Source organism: Sorex fumeus, unplaced genomic scaffold (assembly GCF_029834395.1).
Source record: "Sorex fumeus unplaced genomic scaffold, SorFum_2.1 ptg000153l, whole genome shotgun sequence".
In the NCBI taxonomy this organism is placed as follows: domain Eukaryota; kingdom Metazoa; phylum Chordata; class Mammalia; order Eulipotyphla; family Soricidae; genus Sorex; species Sorex fumeus.
In genome coordinates this window covers 309,965-327,108 of record NW_026606210.1, presented here as the reverse complement: position 1 = coordinate 327,108, position 17,144 = coordinate 309,965, and the positions used below count along the sequence as shown (strand labels likewise).

Sequence of the window (17,144 nt, the reverse complement as noted above, 5' to 3'; positions counted from 1 at the left end):
CAAACCCCATGTCAAGCACAGACACACTGTGGACATGTCCAGCTATACAGGAGAATGAGGACACAAGGCCTGCTTGGCCAAGTCCATCCTACTCTGGGCCAACCTGGCAGTGGCAGCCAGCAGGGGAAGGAGCAAGATGACCACAAGAGCCCACACGTGGCCCCTGGCCCAGCTGGTGGCCCCCACCGACCTTAAAGGTCCTGCAGGGGGCAGGGGACCTTGTCACCTGGGAAGAGGCCCTCAGCCTGCCTCTTGCACTGACACGGGAGGGTGAGAGCCAAATAAAGTGGAAACTGCCCAGGGCAGGCACACAGCACAGCCGGGGGGGGGGGGGGTCCAGGGCCAGGACTGGCACAAGCCCAGTGCCCGTGAGGGAGGCAGGGGCGTCAGACAGGCCGGCAGCTCACACCCGCCTGAAAAGTCAGCAAGGAGGCAGGCGTGACACGTCTAAGGCATTTATTTCCCTCCAGCCACGTGGCCACTCCACAGCCCTTCCCCAGGCCCCCAGGAAGGCGAGTGGGGGTCCCACCCCATCCCCCTTCTCAGGGATGCCCAAAAGAATGGAGCACTGCTGTCCCCCAAAGCCAAGGGTCAGCTCAGCTGGGGGAGAGCAGAGAAGTGGGTCTGAGACGGGGTCTGGGCAAGAGGTCACTGAGGTGCTGGGCAGGGCCAGCCTCAGGGGTAACCAGGATGCCCCTTCCAGGGAAGAGCTGTGAGGCCGTAGCTGGTGCCCCACAGGCACCCCAGGGCCACCGCGGCGCCAGGCTCTTCACAAGGCCGTCTCCTTGGAACTCTTAACTCCCAGGTGCCGGGGAGGCTTAAAGCTGAGCACCTCTTTGTAGGTGACACCTGGAGTGGGCGAGGGGGACAGAAGGGACCCTTCAGGCCAGAACAGCAACCCAGGAACCAAGAAACCCTCAGGGGCTGCCATGAGGTCGGGGGCTCGGACACTCCGAGCCGGCAGTGCAGCTCGTCAGCGCCACCCCAGAGCTCCCCCAAACAGCGTGCGGTCAGAGGTCACAGCTGGCATGCGGGCACCAGGCTCTTTCGGTCCACACCTACGCGTGGCCCCAGACACAGGCCTGCGGCTGGGCCCGCTGACCAGCTCACAGGCTGCCCTGGGGCAGGAGCATCTGGGGCATCAGCCCAGGCTCCACCACCAGCCGGCACCTCTCCCGATGCAGAACACACCGGAGGCCGTGCCTGTTGCCCACAGCACCCCAGCTGGGCCACCAGGTGGGACCAGCCAGTGTGGGTCAGAGGGAGCCTCGTGACCCACATGCCCATCTGTGCCCTCGGAGGTGGACTCACTGGGAAGCCCTTTGCCCTCAAAGGTGAGATAAGTCAGAGTCTCTTGTCCTGGCCGGAGACTCAACCGCCAACAGGCCCCGTGTCAGCACAGCTGTTTGGCTGTGTGTGGGGCCTCTGGCTCTCTGCAGCAGGAAACGGGTCAAACCAAAACTCACAACACGAACCACTAAGGAGGGCGGGGCCCTGCGGAAGGACCCGGTGACCCCGGGGGACACCTTTGAAAACCACAACCCACAGGGTCGGGCGGCCCCCCCGGAGCCCCATGAACCACAGGGTGCAACAGCCGTATAATATAGCCCCACGCCCCAGGGTCCAGTCACCCCCAGCGCCCATGCCCCAGAGCCCCGCTCCTGGGTCCGGTGGCCCAGAGCCCACGCCCCTGGGGGTCCAGCTGCCCCACAGTCTCCCCCCACCCCCAGGAGTCCGGCCGCCCCAGCGCCCCCGCTCACGCTTCCACTCCTCCAGGGTCCGGTCCACGTCATCAAACGACTCATCATACTTCTGGGCCTTGGGCTCGTCCTCCGTGTCATGCAGGGACTCAAAGTAGGGGTGCGTGAGCGCCTCGGCCGCGGTCACCCGCTGCTCGGCATCCAGCACCAGCATCTTCTCCAGGAGGTTCACGGCTGGGGGCGGGGGTGGGCGAGCACCGGGTGAGCGGGGCCAGTGGGGTGCCCCCAGGGCTGCTCCCCCGCTCCCCTGCGCACCCCTACCCAGCGGGCTGGCGTCCGTCAGGATGGAAGCGAAATCCTTCTTCTCCAGCTCCGGGAGCCCCTTCATATAGTTCTTGGCCTGCATGGGGCCCGGGGCCAGGGGGTGAGGGCCAGCACCGCGCACCACCTGCCCGCCTGCCCACCTGCCCACGGTCCCTACCTCTGCACTCTGCAGCCTCTGGACAAACTCCTCTGGAGGGGTGCCCGTCACCTTCATGATCTCCTTCAGCTGGTCCAGGTCTGCGGCAGGTCAGGGCACTGCGCACCAGAGGAGAGGGCCCACCCCGCCCTGCCCACCCCACCCCCAGGTGCGCCGACCATCCCCACCCCGCCCACTGCCACAGCTGCAGGATACGGTCACTGCCCTTGAACAGCGTTTTTCCCGTGATCATCTCCGCCATGATGCAGCCCACCGACCAGATGTCGACTGAGAGAGAAGCCCCCGCCTCAGGGCTCAGTGGCTGGGGAGGGCAGGACACATGGGCACGGACAGGGAGGCAGGGGACGCCAGGGGCGGGCGGGGGAGCGACAGGGCGGGAAGCCGGGGCTTAGGCTGAGGGTCACCGGGGAGCACCGCGAGGGGTGGCCGGGCCGGCTGGCCCGCCGCCCTCCCCGCCCCTCCCTGCTCGGCCCATCCCCAGCTGGCCCCTCACCTGTCTGCGTGTACCGCATCCAGTTCAGGATGACCTCGGGTGCCCGGTACCACCGAGTCACCACGTAGCCGGTCATCTCGCTGTCCGCCTGTCTGGCCAGACCAAAGTCCAGGATCTGAAGCCAGAAAGCAGGTGGGGGAACTGGGAGGGGGGGTCTGGGACCCCCTGCGGCTTGGGGGCTCTGCACTGGCCCCACACACTCCTCTGGGCGCTCCCCCCGGCCAAGCCATGAAACAGGGACCCCGGTGCTCCCTCTGACCCCGCCTCAGCGAGGGTGCAGGGGTGCAGGCAGGCGGGCAGCTCCGAGGCTCACCTTCAGCTCACAGTCCTCATTCACCGCCAGGTTGCCGGGCTTCAGGTCCTGGAGGTGCACAGGAGACTGCTTTAGCCACAGCAGGCCAGAGTGGCTGCCCAAGCACCAACCCTCACATCAGGCCCTCACGAGAGAGAAGCAACAGGCCCCCAGGGGCCAAACCCCTTGACCCGGCCCAGCACACGGCAGGTGACTCACCCTGTGGATGATGCCGGCGGCGTGGATGTACTGCGGGCACAGAGACCAGGTGGGTGTGGCGGTCAGCCGGCGGGGTCCAGCCCCTGCCCGCCCACCCCACCCCCTGCAGCCGCCACACCCACCTTCAGCCCCTTCAGCATCTGGTAAACCAGGAACTGGATTCGGTCCTCGCTCAGCTTCTCGTGCTTCATGAGCTTGCCCAGGTCCGTGCCCATGAACGGCATCACCAGGTAGCTACAGAGCCGCACGGCCACGGGGTCACCCAGCCCGTCCACAGCGACTCAGTGGGCAGCTGGGAGGGACAGGCAGACAGCGGGGCCCCAGGGAGCGGGAGCCTCGGCCCTCCCTGCCCGGATCCTGGCCACAGGGACTGGAGGAGGCAGCAGAGCAGGGCAGGGGCGAGGGCACTGCAGGACCCGCCCACTCCAGCCTGGCCAGTCCTGGGCTCCGGGCGCACGCCTCTGACTGCCCCCACATTGGGCTGTGGGTCCCAGGACACAGCCACAGCGGCGCGAGGAGGGGACGGCCAGTGTGCAGCCAACCGGAGCCCGACGTCAGCACCCAGGGGCCCGGCTCCACCCACCCGGGCAGCCCCAAGCCAGCACCCACAAGTCCGTGAAGTCGTCCAAGGTCTCATCAGGGGTGAAGACATCCAGCAGCCCGATCACCTGGGGGAAGCAGGGAGGGTTCCGGCGGGCTTGCTCAGGAGGAAGTGTCGCCACGGGCAGGAGAGGCCCCTGCAGCTGACCCTCTCCCCTGGCCCTGCCCACTGGCCACTCCGCCTGGCCTGACACAGCTGCCTGCAGACACAGAGGCTATTTTGGGAGCGTGACAGCCTGGGTCTGCAGGAGGGGCAGGCGGGGGCACACGGCCCCATCCCCTCTCCACTCAGCGTGCCCTCCCTTCCTCCCTCCCCAGTGGACACCCAGGCCAGCTGCAGCCCCTCCACGGCACCCAGCCCGGCAGGTCTCACAGGTGCTGAGCTTTGCGGACAACTCAAAGGTAGCAGGACATCCGGCGTCCAGGAAGCAAAAGGTGGGGGACAAGTGGCGCAAGCTGGCCAACAGGGACCAGGGCAGGAGGGGGCAGGGAGGCGGGGTGACGCGGAAGAGGGCCAGGGCAGCCGTCAAGGAGAGGCCGAGGGCTGGACCGGTCACCTGGGGAGGGCTGATTCAGGTGACACTGGAGTTTCCTCCGCTGTTGGATGGGGTCAGCCCAGAGACCGCAAGCGTGGACGTGGGGGCCGCAGCGAGACGGCCACCAGGACCACAGTGCTGGGGCCCAGGGTGGAGGGGAATGAAGGGGGCGGCTGGGGGCAGAGGTGGGAACGCGGACAGGTGAGGACTGGGCAGCAGGGATGCTTTTGCCAAAAGACACCAGAGCAGTGGCCTTGGGATCGTGGGGCTGCCACAAGCAGGGAAGAAGCAGCAGGACCTAATGTGGGGGGCAGAGGAGCCGGGTTGGGGGGCCAGCACTGCCCCCCCATCTCCCAGCAGGCTGAGGAGCCCCTGGAAGGCAGGGGCAGGCCCAGAGCTCTGCGGGGAAGGAGGACCCCGGGGGAGTGGCCGCCTGAGGCAGGGGAGGCCAGGCCCGCAGAGGGAGGTGACTGCACAGGGGCTGGAGAGGGTGGCAGCCTCAGGTAGCGGGGGTCCCAGAGCGTGCAGGGAGTGAGGCTGGCCAGGCCGGTGTCCAGGACCGAGGCTTTCTTCCAGGAAGCGCCCAGGGCGGGGACAGGAAATAAAAGGCAGGGCCCACCCGGCTGAGAGGTTCCAGGAATCCCAAGCCGGCCTCTATCTTCCCGGCCTGCGGGGCTGGCCTCCAGGAGCCCAGGGGGCCCAAGCAGAAGCCCCCCAGAGCAGTCGGAGTGGGGGGTGGGTAGCACCGCCCGGTGGCAGTCTGCACCCACGGCGGACCCCGCTCTGGGTGCCGAAGGCCTGCGCTCAGCTTTGCCCCCTGCACCTGCGCTCCTGGGCCCCCTGACCAGTGGGGGCAGCAGGGGCCAGCCGGAGGCGGGGCTGAGGGAGCCCCCACCGCACCCCACCGGGCTCGGGGCGCCAGACCGCCGTCGGGCGGACACTCACGTTGTCGTGGCGCATGTGTTTGAGCAGACGCAGCTCCCGGTAGGCGCGCTTGGCGTACAGCTCCGACTGGAAGGGCCGGTACAGCTTCTTGATGGCCACCTTGAGGCCGGTGCGGCTGTCCACGGCCGAGCTGCGGGACGGGGCGCACGGCTCAGCGCGCGCGCGCGTCCCCCCGGCCGCCCGCCGCCCCGCGCGGCCGCCCGCGCTCACCACACGGCGCCGTACGCGCCCGAGCCCACGGGCTGCAGGTCCTGGTACACGGCGCGGACCTCCCAGTCCGTCTTGGTCACCTCCTGGCGGTAGAAGCCCCGGCGGGCGGGCGGCGGCGACCCCATGGCCCGCGCCCCGCACGCGGCCCCCGCGCGCGGCGGGGTCGGCGCGCGCCCCTGGGCGCCCCGCGGCCGGCTGTGCCCTGCGCGTCGCCCCGCGCTGCGCTCGGAGCCCCGCGCCGCCGACCCCGGCCCGGCCCGGCCTCTCCCCGGCCCGCGAACCAGCCGGGCCCAGCGGCGCGCACGTGACCCCCCGCCCGCCGCGGCCCCTCCGGAAACCCGAGGCGCGGCGGCCGGGGCGGGCCGAGGCGGGGGCGGGGAGCGCGCGCTCCAGCCCGCTCAGTCGCACTGCCCGGTGCCCCCTGGACGCCCCCGGGGCCGGCCACGTCGTCCTCCGCACGCGAGGGGCCGCGCCGTCGCTCCCGCGCGCATCCCCGCGCCGCCGCCGCAGGGGTCCAGACCCCGGCCGCCTGCAGCCTGCGCGCTCGCACCCGGGGCGGGACTGTCCGCGTCTCAGCCTCTGCCCGGCACCCGCTGGCCAGCTCACGCCCTCCCGCTTGTCCTTCAGAGCGCCAGCGCCCCACGGGATCTTGCCCTGGCCCCTGGGGGGCAGCCTCTACCCCTCCCCCGGGGTCCCCCGGGCCCAGCATCTGGACCAGCTGCCTGACACAACCCTCCCGGAGGTGACCCTGGGTCGCAGGGTAACAGGATCCCCAGGGCTGCCCCGCCCACCTGCCATGAATCAGCAGCCCTGAGGCCAGGCCAGGGTGGCTTTACACCTGTGCCCAGTGGTGCTGCCCATGCTGCCCGCGGTCACCTGCTCCTCGTGCCCACAAGTCCCCAGTGGACCTCCTGGACCAGCCACTCCGGTCCAATCCCCTGCCGCTGGGCACCCCGGGGCCACAGTGCTGCTGTGGCGATCCAGCTGCCCCTGACCTCCCCTCAGGTCCAGGCACAGAATGTCTCCCGGGGGAGATGGCCTGACTGGCAGGCCCAGGAGCCCCAGAGTTGGTGCCCCCCATTGCCCTACACACCCCACCAGCCCCGGACGAGGCCAGGCCGGTGCTGTCAGAGAGGTCTGGGTCCTAGGTGGCCCCTGACCACTGCCCAGACAGAATACCACTGTGGGGGGTGGCCTCCCTCCATTCCAGCTGCAGTTTCGTATGCCGAAGGGAGCAGCGGAGAGTTTGTCTAGTGTGGTGCAGTGTCCAGCGGAGCTGGGCCACCAGGAGCCCCAACTGACAGTAGACGTCCAGCAGTAGGGACACACTGAGGCAGAGAAAGCCCTTTATTATGAAACCTGGTGCCTGCATATGGCGATAGTCACACCCTGGGGTCTGGAGGCCACCTCCCACCTGACACCACCCCTGAGAGAAGGCCCACACCCTCCACTCTGGTCGCCAGACCAGCCAGTCCCTGCGGGGAGGACGGAGGTGATGGCAGCAGCTTCCTCCTGGACCCCGTGCTGGGGTCCTGGCCCAGTTCCCGTCTCCAGCAGCCCCCGGAACCCCCAGCTAGCACAGCATCCTCAGGCTTCAGAGACCCACTGCAGGGGCCGGAGCGATAGCACAGTGGGGAGGGCACTTGCCTTGCACACGGCTGACCCGGCTTCCATCCTCCACATGCCCTATGGTCCCCGGAGCACTGCCAGGAGTGATTCCTGAGTGCAGAGCCGGGAGGAAGCCCTGAGCATTGCCGGGTGTGGCCCCAAAACAAAAAACAAAAAAGAAATGAAACAAACTGCAGGGGCTGGAAGCTGAGGGGTGTGTGGGGGGGTTAGAGAGCGGGTAGGGGGCTGGGGGGTGTCCTTGAGCATGGCCAGGCCCAATTCCACCCCACACCGCCAGGGGGCACCCGTGAGCAAAGCTGAGTGTGGCACAAAGCCCCCCAAAGGAGCCTACTGGGATACGCAGCTCACACAGGCTGCCCCTTGCCCACCGAAGCCCCTCATCAGGGGCACAGCGGACCTCAGCACCCCATGGCAGCAAGAACCCGGAGTGCAGGGGCAACACAGAACCCCCTACCCTGCACCGCACCCCCTAACACACACAGTGCAGGGCGCCAGCCAGCACCCAGCCCAGGTGAGTGTGGCTGCAACACCTGGCAGGGGCCCCACCCTGACCCCAAGACAGGCTCAAAGGCACCTGAGCCTCAGCGCTGAGGAGCCCCTGTGGAGCCCCACCCCAGCCCAGTCCTCTGGGACTGAGGTCAGGTGACAACCATGCCAATCCTGGTGTGGGGTCCCCCACAGTGAGGTCTGCTGGCATGGGGACAACATCCATCTCCGGGGCTGGAGCTGCAGGGCCGGCAGGGTGAAGACGGGGCTCCGGCCCCGAGCGGCAGTGTGGCCTGGTCGGCAGCACCTCACTGCTCAATCTCCAGGCTGCCCGGTGGCTGGGCTGGCTCCGGGGGTTTGAAGTTGAGCACCTCCTGATAGGTGAGCTCTGGGATGGGGATGCGGGGAGAGTGAGTCTTGCAGCCCTCGGCTGAGGGACCCCGGGTGCCAGAGCCCACCACCCCGCAGTGCAGGCGCCCACCCACCCTTCCACTGCTCCAGGGTGTGCTCCGTGGCCTCCAGGCTTTGGTCGTAGGGCTCAGCCTCGGGCTCGTCATCGGGGTCGTGGTACTGGCTGAAGTAGGCGTGGGCCAGCGCCTCCGCCGCACTGACCCTCTGATCACTGTCCAGCACCAGCATCCTTCCCAGGAGGTCCACAGCTGCAGGGGGGTGGGGGGTGGGCGATCGGCGCTGTGTCCAGCACCAGGGGCAGGCCAGCCCCGCCTCAGGCCCCGCCTCACCCAGGGGGCTGGCTCCCCGGAAGATGCTCCTGAGGTCCTTCTGCGGCATGGGAGGCAGGGACTGGATGTAGGTCCGGGCCTGGGGGTCACAGCGAGGGGCGTCAGGGGCTGTCCCGCCTCCTACCCGCCACCAGGCCCTGACCACAGCCCTCTCCTCCTGCTCACCCGGGGCCTAGGCCAGCCCATCCACCCACGCCAGGGCACCCTCTCGCCTGGGCTCCCCGGGGTGCCACGGCTGCGCCCCCTCCCTGTGCTCTGCAGACTCACGTGTTCTGAGGAAATCTTCGCCAGAACCTCAGGGCTGGGCGTCCCCACCACCTCCATGATGCGCTTCAGCTGATCGATGTCTACCAGGCTCAGGAAACATCACTGGACGTGGCCCCTCTGGGCCTTCAGACAGCAGGTCTGGGGGCACGACACCCGCTTTCCTGCTGGATGCACCACAGCCCCCCCCCCGGCGAGCCAGGGCCCACCTGGCCCAGCCCCACCCTCAGGTGGGGGGGTCCCTGCACCCGCAGCAAGGATACAGTCGCTTCCCGGGAAGAGGGCCTTCCCCTGGAGCAGCTCGGCCATGATGCAGCCCACGGACCAGATGTCCACTGTCGGGGAGGGCCCCCTCAGACCACTCCCCCGGCTCTTGAGCCCTCACGGGCCGGTTCGTGGCCCTGAGGGATGCCTAGCCCCAAAGACACCTCCCTAGCTGGGCAGGGGAGATGCCAGTGGGGGGAGGAGACCCCAGAGCCCTCCAAAATCCCCCTCTGAGGGTCTGACAGGGGGGACTGAGCCATGACTCCTTGCTCTGTGCTCTGGTCAGTGCTGTGAAGACCGTACAGCGCTAAGCACCCAGGAAGGAGGACGGAAGCGCCGGCACCCTGTCCTACCTCTGCAGCCCCTCCCTGCGAGCTGAATTTTTGGTGTTTTGGACCACACCCAGTGGCCCTCGGAGGCTAATCCTGGTTCAGAGCTCAGAAGTCACTCCTGGCGGTGCTCAGGGAGCCACAGGGGGTGTCAGGGATCGAACCCAGGTCAGCCGTGTGCAAGACAAATGCCCGGCCTGCTGTACTGCCTCCCCGCCCACTGAGGGTCTGGCCTTCGGTCCCCTAAGGCTGGGTGGCCCTCCCCTGCGTCCCCTGCAGAGCTGCCCTCTGCCTGCCGGGCACTGCGGGCGGATGTCACCTGTCTGGTTGTAATGCATCCAGTTCAGCATAATCTCTGGGGCCCGGTACCAGCGCGTGGCCACGTAGCCGGTCATCTCCTCGTCCGCCTGGCGAGCCAGCCCGAAGTCCAGGATCTGGGGCACCACCACCAGCAGTCAGCGTCTGCCGTGGCAGCACCCCTGCCCTGCGCCCCACGCCCCCGGCCACCGCGGGCAGCGCCTACCTTGAGCTCACAGTCCTCGTTCACAGCCACGTTGCTGGGCTTCAGGTCCTGCAGGGGTGCCGCGGCGTGAGCTCAGGAGAGCAGCAGGACGTGCACCCCTGCACCCCGGCCCCCGCGCCTGTGCACCTACCCGGTGGATGATGCCAGCCGAGTGGATGTACTGCAGGGGTGAGGGGATGATGCGAGGGCCGTGAGGGGCCGGCGGCCAGGCCCTGCCCGCTGCCCGCCTGCCCCACTCCCCCACCTTCAGCCCACGCAGCAGCTGGTACACCAGGAACTGGATGTGCTCATCGCTCAGAGCCTGGCACTTGACGATGCTGTTCAGGTCGGCGCCCATCAGGGTGGTGACCAGGTACCTGGGGGGGCACGAGTCAGCCGGAGACGTGCCCGTGCCCTCGCCCCCACCCCTGCTGTCTCTCGCAGACCCCCGGCCCTCACACTTCGCTGAAGTCCTCGATGGACGTGGCTGGTGTGAAGACGTCCAGGAGTGTGATGACCTGGGCAGGGAGGGCAGTAAGGCAGTGACCCAGGACGGAGTCCTCCTGCCCTGGCCACGTCCCTGCCTCTGGCCACGCCCTCCACCCGACCTGGCCACGCCCCTCTCATGGCCACGCCCTTCATCCTGCCCCTGGCCACGCCCTCCCGCCCCTGGCCTCGCCCCATCACCTGGTCACACACCTCCTCTTGCCATGCCCCTCCCTCCTGCCCCACGGCCACGCCCCTCATCTGCCCACGCCCCCACCTCTCTGACCACGCCCTGTTATGACCACGCCCTCTCCTGTTCCCTGGCCACGCCCCTCCCCTGGCCACGCCCCTCCTTGTCCCCTGGCCAGGGGTCTCCACTCACATTCTCGTGTTTGAGGTGCTTGAGCAGCCGCAGTTCCCTGTAGGTCCTCCGCGCGTGGACCAGCGACTGGAAAGGTCGCGACAGCTTCTTCACCGCCACTTTCTGGCGCAATTGAGAATCATAGGCCGAGCTGGAAGGCGGGAGCCGGTGTCTGGCCTCAGAGCATCAGCACGGGAAGGAGCCCCTGGCCGTGCGAGCTGGTGGCCACCCCGGGGACGAAGTGGCCACCACGCGGCAACCCTTACTCCCCTGTCCTTGAAGAGCAGTGCGCCGCACCCACGCCTCTCCCTGGCTTCCCAGACCCTCCCCACTGGGAGCCGCAGGGCTTGGCTGGACCCTGTCTCTGGCCCCTGCCCAGATGGAGCAGGAGGCTCCGCAGGGATTCTGGAGTGCCCGAGGCTGCTATCAAAACAGTTGGAAAATGATGGATGGTTTTTCAGCCATCCTGCCAGTGGTGCGGCTATTCCCAGCGTGACACTGGGGCGTCCACTTCCTTGGCCCTGCGTCATTTTGTTTTGTTGCAGGGAAAGGTTTGTTTTTACGCCATACCCAGCGGTGCTCAGGGTTGGCTCCTGGCCGTGCCCTGAATCCCTCCTGGCGGGGCTCAGGGAATCATACGGGGTGCTGGGCACAGAGCCCAGGGTGGCTGCACGCAAGGCAAGTGCCCTACCCCCTGGAGGATCTCTCGGGACCCTGAAAAGAATTTTTACAGGGGTTTGGACCACACTGGGTTCTGTGGGGGTTTCTTTTTTCCTTTTTTTTTTACTTTTTGGGTCAGGTTGGAGCGATAGCACAGCGGGTAGGGCGTTTGCCTTTTACATGGCCAACACGGCCAACCTGAGTTTGGATTACTGCGCCCCTCTCAGAGAGCCCGGCAAGCTACCAAGAGTATCTCGCCCTCACAGCAAAAGCCTGGCAAGCTACCTGTGACGTATTTGATATGCCAAACACAGTAACAAGTCTCACAATGTTACTGGGCCCACTCGAGCAAACTGATGAACAACGGAAGGACAGTGACAGTGACTTTTTAGGTCACACCTGGCAATGCACAGGGGTTACTCCTGGCTCTGCACTAAGGAATTACTCCTGGCGGTTCTCAGGGGACCATATGGGATGCTGGGAATCGAACCTGGGTCGGCCGCATGCAGGGCAAAAGCCCTACCTGATGTACTATTGCTCCAGTCCCTGTGTTTGGGATTTATGCCTGACAGTGCTCAGGAGACCCTCAGCCTGGGGACTGAACTGGGGCCTGCCGCATACACGGCACATGTGTTAACTCTGCCCTCTGTCCAGCCCCAGGTCACCCAGTAACGACCTGGACAATAGGGTGCCTTCCGAGAGGGCGGCTCTATCCCCTTTGCCTGCCCCCAAGCCCCACAGAAGTGACCCTCCGGCCCCTCCCGCTCTCTGCCATTGGCCTCACTGTGAATGCTGGGTTTGGCCCAGACCCCAACAGCCCCCTGCCCAGGGGCCACCTGTCCTCAGGAATCCCCTTCTTAGGATTGTTCTCAGACTGTGCCTCACCTGCTTGCCCTGAGGGCACCACCCCAGGGTGCTGGTGAGACCTGGCAGGGCTGAGCAAAGGCAGCAGGCTCTGGGGTGCCTTGCCCTGCCTGTCCTGGCCCCTGGGGGAAGCCGGGCACTCCTGGGGGTGGTTTCTTATGTGAGGGGGCACGACAGGAAATAGGCACTGGTGGGGGAGGTGTTGCTCAGTGCTTGTCATCTGAGAAACACGGGGGTCAGCAACTGGGCATCCCAACAGCAGAGCTGGGAGCGGTGCGGGGAAGCGTCAGAGAGCTGAGACTTCCCGAAATTTCCAGAAAGCCATCCTGGACCCGAGGGGACACCAGTGGGGGTGGCAGACTCGCAGACGCAGCGCTTTGGACCCCTTCCTGCCTCCAAGGGGAGGACGGCAGAGGCTTGTGGCCCACTTGGGGGTGGCCACCAGCCCGGGCCTCAGGAGAACACAGGGAATTCCTCCGTTTCTGCCCAGACTGGAGCAGAGCCTGAGAGGGCCCTGCGCCTCCTCCAGCCACCATGGACAGCAGCCTCCTGGGCTCAGCGACACCCACGCGAGACGGACTCCAGGGTCCACGCAGCTGCAGGAGTGGGAGGGAGGGGGGTGCACTTCCCCATCCCCACACATCATGGGGGTCCCAGCAAGCCAAGGCATCCTGCCTGAGCCGCGAGCACAGAGCTGGGAGTGAGCCAGGCGTGAGTCCAAGCTCCGCAGGGTGTGCCCCCCGCCTCCCCCACCACCCCGTAGCTGGAACCTGGACCCCGTGGGTCTGCATCCTAGGTCCTCAGAAGTTCCTGTAATCCCCCCAGGACCCCCAATCGCAGCGAGGTAACAGACCCTCAGCCAGCCCCTCCTCCGACGCGGCTGGGGTGGGGACGCCCTCAGCATCAGGCCTTTCTCTGCTTCAGGCCTAAGCCCCAGCGCCCCCTGGAGTGCCTCGAGGCCGGTCCAGGGCGCGGGGGAGGGGGTCCTCCCTCCTAGGGGGCGTCTGCAGACCCCGGCGGCCCGCCCCAGCATGCACCCGACGCCCCGCAGACCCGCCTCGCCTGGGGCGCTGCGCGGTCCGCGCGGCCCCGGAGGGTGGGCGCTGCCCGCGCGCCCCCCCGCGCTCGCCACGCCCCCGCCCCTACCACACGGAGCCGTAGGCGCCGGAGCCCACCGGCCGCAGCCCCTGCAGCCGCAGCGGCACCTCCCACAGCGTCTGGTTCAGCTCCTGGCGGTAGAAGCCGGCGCGGGGGCCCGACATGTCCGGAGCGGCCGCGGGAGGCGCGCGGCGGGCGGGGCGCGGACGCGGGCCGGGCGGTTCCGCCCCGCGCCCCTCCCCGCTCCGACGCGGGCCCCGCGCGCTCCCCCTCCGCCTCGGGGCCCGCCGCCCCCACCCAGCCCCGGACCCGCGCCCCGGGCCCCGCGCCCCGGGCCCCGCGCCCCGCCGCCCACCCGCTGCCCACGGCGGCGCCCGGGCTCCGGGCCGCCGGGAACCCGGGATCCGGGAACGCGGCTCCTCTCGGGGAGGAAACGCCGCGAGGAGCAAAGCCCGGGCTCCAGGCAAGTGGGCAGTGGGCACCGGCCCGCGGGCTCGGCCCGCACTCCCGCTCCCCCGCCCGGGGCCGCCTCCCGTCCGGACCCCCGCGCGGCTCGGCCGCCCCCGCCCCCTGTCAGCACCAGGGACAGCGCGGCGCGGGGCGCGCCGGGGACAGTTCCGGGCCGCTCCTGCCCAGGGCCTCAGTATTTGGGCCAGGAGTGTGTGAGTGTGTGTGTGGTGTGTGTGAGAGTGTGAGTGTGTGTGTGCGTGAGTGTGGTGAGTGTGTGAGTGTGTGTGTGAGCGTGAGTGTGGTGTGTGTTTGTGAGAGTGTGTGTGTGAGTGTGTGAGTGCGTTCGTTGCGTATGAGTGTGAGTGTGCATGAGTGAGTGTGTGAGTGTTAGTATGTGAGTGTATGTGTCCGTGTGAATGTGAGTGTAAGACTGTGTAGTGTGTGTGAGTGTGAGAGTGTGTGCGAGTCTGTGTTAGTGTGTGCGTGAGTGCATGAGTGTGTGAGTGTGTATGAGTGTGTTTGTGGGGGGGGTTGCCAGGGACTGAACCCAGGGCCTCACACACACAAGGCAAGTGTTGTACTGCTGAGTCACATCCCCAGCTTCTCAGCTGTTGCCTCTTCCAGAATCCCACTTTGGCTTTCCCAGGAGTGGACGTGCCCTGATTTAGACAGCCGAGGCTTCTGCACCCCATAATTCCTCTCCCCGCACCCCAGATTCTCTTCCTGCTGTGAGGGTGCAGCTATCACACAAGCTGCTTTTTGGGGTTTGTTTTGGGGCCACACCTGACAGTGTGGCCCCATGAGCTCTTGGCTCAGGGGTAGCTCTGGGTGGTACTTGGGGGGGGGGGCGTGTCATGCTGGGGAACAAACTCGTGCACGCGAAGCACATGCTCGGCCCATTGGGCTCACTGAACCATCTTCCACACCCTCATGGGCTGCTTTATTTATTTTCATTTTGTTTCATTTTGCAGTACTTCTCTAACTCCAAATCGGAGGGATTTTTTTTTCTTTTTGGGTCACACCCGGCGATGCTCAGGGGTTACTCCTGGCTCATGCACTCAGGAATTGATCCTGGCGGTGCTCAGGAGATCATATGGGATGATACACATGGGATATGGGATGCTGGGAATCGAACCTGCGTCCGCCATGTTGGCTACGTGCAAGGCAAATGCTCTACCCGCTGTGCTATCACTCCAGCCCCGAATCGGAGGGATTTTGTTTTGTTTTGTTTCGGGACCACACCAAGCACTGCTCAGGGGTTAATCCTAGCTTTGCACTCAGGCATGAGAGAACCATATGGGGTGCTCAGAATCAAACCACGGTCGGCCACATGTGGCTCCGTACAAGGCAAGCACCTTGCCCGCGTACTATTGCTCTGGCCCCAAATCTAAGTGTTTTAATGTCTTTTCTTAAAAAGTTTTTTGGTCACACCCCGCGACGTTCAGGGGTCACTATGGTCTCTGCACTCAGGAATTACTCCTGGCAATGCTCTGGGAACCTAACGGGAAACCGGGAATCAAACCCAGGTCCGTGTGCAAGGCAAGCGCCCTGCCGACTGTACACTCTTCAGCTCCTACTGTGAGTCTTGATTTCAAATATCTGCTCTCAAAACGAGGGACTGGGGAGAGAGCTCCGGAGTCAGGGATGCACAGCACGCGTCCACACCGTCCTTTGAGCTGAATGTCCTGCTGGCACAGCATGGCCCCTAAGCTCCTCGGGGCTGGACCCAGTGGCTGAGTATTGCCAGGAGCGACGGGGCCCTGAGCATCACTTGGAAGACACAAAACATTATTGAAACTCAGAGGACTGCCCCGCCTGCTCTGCCGGGCCCCCCTGGGCTGTGCGGCGTCCCAGTGTGGGCTGTGGCTGGGAACATCAGGAGCGCCTTTGTCTGCACGGGGCGGGCCGGGCCCTCGTTCCCTTGGCGACAGGCCCCGCCCCGACTCGCGTTCCCATGGCGACAGGCCCCGCCTCCGGCCCGTGGTCCCCCTTCCCGCTCCGCATCCAGAGGGCTGTGTCCAATCCGCGGGCTTCGCGGCCCGCGCGGCCCCCAAGCTGGGCAGCTCGCACAGGGCCCTCTGGGTCGCACTGCCCCCACCCCCCCGCCAGACCCTCAGGTCCCGCCCACCCGCCGGGGAGGTCCTGAGGACAGTGCCGCGGGGGAGTTTCTCCTGGGTGGGGTGCAAACGGGTGCCCGCAGGGGACAGCGAGCAGAGAGGAGGCAGCTGTTTGTAGCTTCCATGATGGACGGGCGAGGGGGTCGTGAGAGCCTCCGAACGCTGACCCTCCTCCACCCTCTTCTGCAGCTCGTGGTCACCCCAGGCTAACTACCCCCCAACCGTGTCATGGTCCTCGCACAGGCTGCCCCTTCAGCCTGGCAGTCACTTAGTGGGGCGCCTGGAGACAGCTGGGAGAAGCTGAGACCACCCTACCCGGACTCCACTACCCCCAGAAGTCAGGGGAGGGGGGAGGGGAAGGGGAAGGAAAAGCAGAAGAGGAGTCGGGCACCCTTGATGCGTCAGCACCTTCCCACCCACCCCCTTCCACCCTGGTGTGATCACCAGCCAGTTCCCTTTTTTTTTTTTTTGGCTACAGCCAGCTTTACTCAGGGGTCACTCCTGGAGGTTTTCAGGGACAGTATGGGGTGCCGAGAATCAAACCTCAGTCTACCTCAGACAGGGCTAGGACCATGACCACTGCACTGTCCTGACCTCAACACCCATCTTACACCTCCACCATGAAAGAAAAGCCATCGGAGCCCCACTGCAGGTGGGTGGCCTTGGAGCAGTGGTCAGCTCTCCTGGGCTCTTCCTGTCTGGCTGACCAGTGGGGAGGGGACAAGAGCGTGGTCTGGAAAGGTCACAGGGCTGGAGCCAGAGTAGGGTCAGGAAGGGGCTTCCCTTACACGTGGCCAACCTAGGTTGCATCCCGGGTACCACACACGGTCCCCCAGCATAGCCAGGCCTGGTCCCTGAGCACAAGGCAGCAGGAAGAAACCCTGCTAGTGTGTGTCCCCTGCCCCAAACACTAAAGAGTCCAGAGTGGGTCCCTGCCCCCACCAGACCATGCCCCCCACTCTACCTCAGCACAGCACCCTCTCGGGGAAGTAGAACCCGATGTCGGCGACAACCCTGTCCCCTGATCGGGGGCCAACTGTGGTTTGTCTAGGACTCTTGTGTGTCCGGACAGAACATTCTTTTTTTTTGTTGTTTTGTTTTGGGTCACACCCGGCTTTGCACAGGGGTTACTCCTGGCTCATGCACTCAGAAATTACTCCTGGCGGTGCTCGGGGGACCACATGGGATGCTGGGAATCGAACCCGGGTCGGCCGCGTGCAAGGCAAATGCCCTACCCACTGTGCTATTGCTCCAGCCCCTGACAGAACATTCTTATCCCATGAGGCTGGATGTGGCTGCTGATTCAGGCTTGTTCCAGCAACCGCACCCCAGCGATGGCAAATGTGCTGCCCCCAGGGCAAGGGCTGCACTACTGCCACTAGTGCTGCTGAGAATCCAGCTATCACCCAAGGGTGACG

General features: G+C 66.2%; 2 protein-coding genes across 3 annotated transcripts; both read right to left on the bottom strand.

Moving 5' to 3' along the window:
- Window positions 1–515: 515 nt before the first annotated feature.
- Window positions 516–5,720, bottom strand: MAPK12 (mitogen-activated protein kinase 12). The gene is made up of 12 exons (XM_056107051.1): window positions 5,477–5,720; window positions 5,267–5,396; window positions 3,795–3,853; window positions 3,308–3,419; window positions 3,186–3,215; window positions 2,988–3,035; window positions 2,675–2,789; window positions 2,377–2,448; window positions 2,182–2,261; window positions 2,022–2,100; window positions 1,761–1,934; window positions 516–849 (listed from the first exon to the last, which is right to left on the bottom strand). Exons 1-12 carry the CDS (start codon window positions 5,599–5,601, stop codon window positions 770–772), a joined length of 1,104 nt encoding a protein of 367 aa, XP_055963026.1. The 5' UTR covers window positions 5,602–5,720; the 3' UTR covers window positions 516–769.
- Window positions 5,721–7,840: 2,120 nt separating this feature from the next.
- Window positions 7,841–13,389, bottom strand: MAPK11 (mitogen-activated protein kinase 11). 2 transcript variants are annotated; one of them, XM_056107052.1, is made up of 12 exons: window positions 13,208–13,388; window positions 10,559–10,688; window positions 10,150–10,208; window positions 9,956–10,067; window positions 9,842–9,871; window positions 9,712–9,759; window positions 9,508–9,622; window positions 8,859–8,930; window positions 8,599–8,678; window positions 8,332–8,410; window positions 8,077–8,250; window positions 7,841–7,979 (listed from the first exon to the last, which is right to left on the bottom strand). In XM_056107052.1, the coding sequence occupies exons 1-12, from the start codon at window positions 13,321–13,323 to the stop codon at window positions 7,900–7,902; spliced, it is 1,095 nt and encodes a 364-aa protein (XP_055963027.1). In that variant the 5' UTR covers window positions 13,324–13,388; the 3' UTR covers window positions 7,841–7,899. The 2 variants fall into 2 exon arrangements, with proteins under 2 accessions (XP_055963027.1, XP_055963028.1); XM_056107053.1 differs by lacking the exon at window positions 8,859–8,930 and having other exon boundaries at window positions 13,208–13,389.
- Window positions 13,390–17,144: the final 3,755 nt, after the last annotated feature.

Excerpts from the sequence above, each read along its gene's own strand:
- MAPK12 (XM_056107051.1), bottom strand. The coding sequence starts at position 5,601 with ATGGGGTCGCCGCCGCCCGCCCGCCGGGGCTTCTACCGCCAGGAGGTG. Across the intron at positions 5,397-5,476 it reads GGCGCGTACGGCGCCGTGTG|CTCGGCCGTGGACAGCCGCA; the intron begins GTGAGCGCGGGC and ends CCCGTCCCGCAG. Across the intron at positions 3,216-3,307 it reads AGATGCTGAAGGGGCTGAAG|TACATCCACGCCGCCGGCAT; the intron begins GTGGGTGTGGCG and ends CTGTGCCCGCAG.
- MAPK11 (XM_056107052.1), bottom strand. The coding sequence starts at position 13,323 with ATGTCGGGCCCCCGCGCCGGCTTCTACCGCCAGGAGCTGAACCAGACG. Across the intron at positions 9,872-9,955 it reads AGCTGCTGCGTGGGCTGAAG|TACATCCACTCGGCTGGCAT; the intron begins GTGGGGGAGTGG and ends TCACCCCTGCAG. Across the intron at positions 7,980-8,076 it reads CACCCTGGAGCAGTGGAAGG|AGCTCACCTATCAGGAGGTG; the intron begins GTGGGTGGGCGC and ends TCCCCATCCCAG.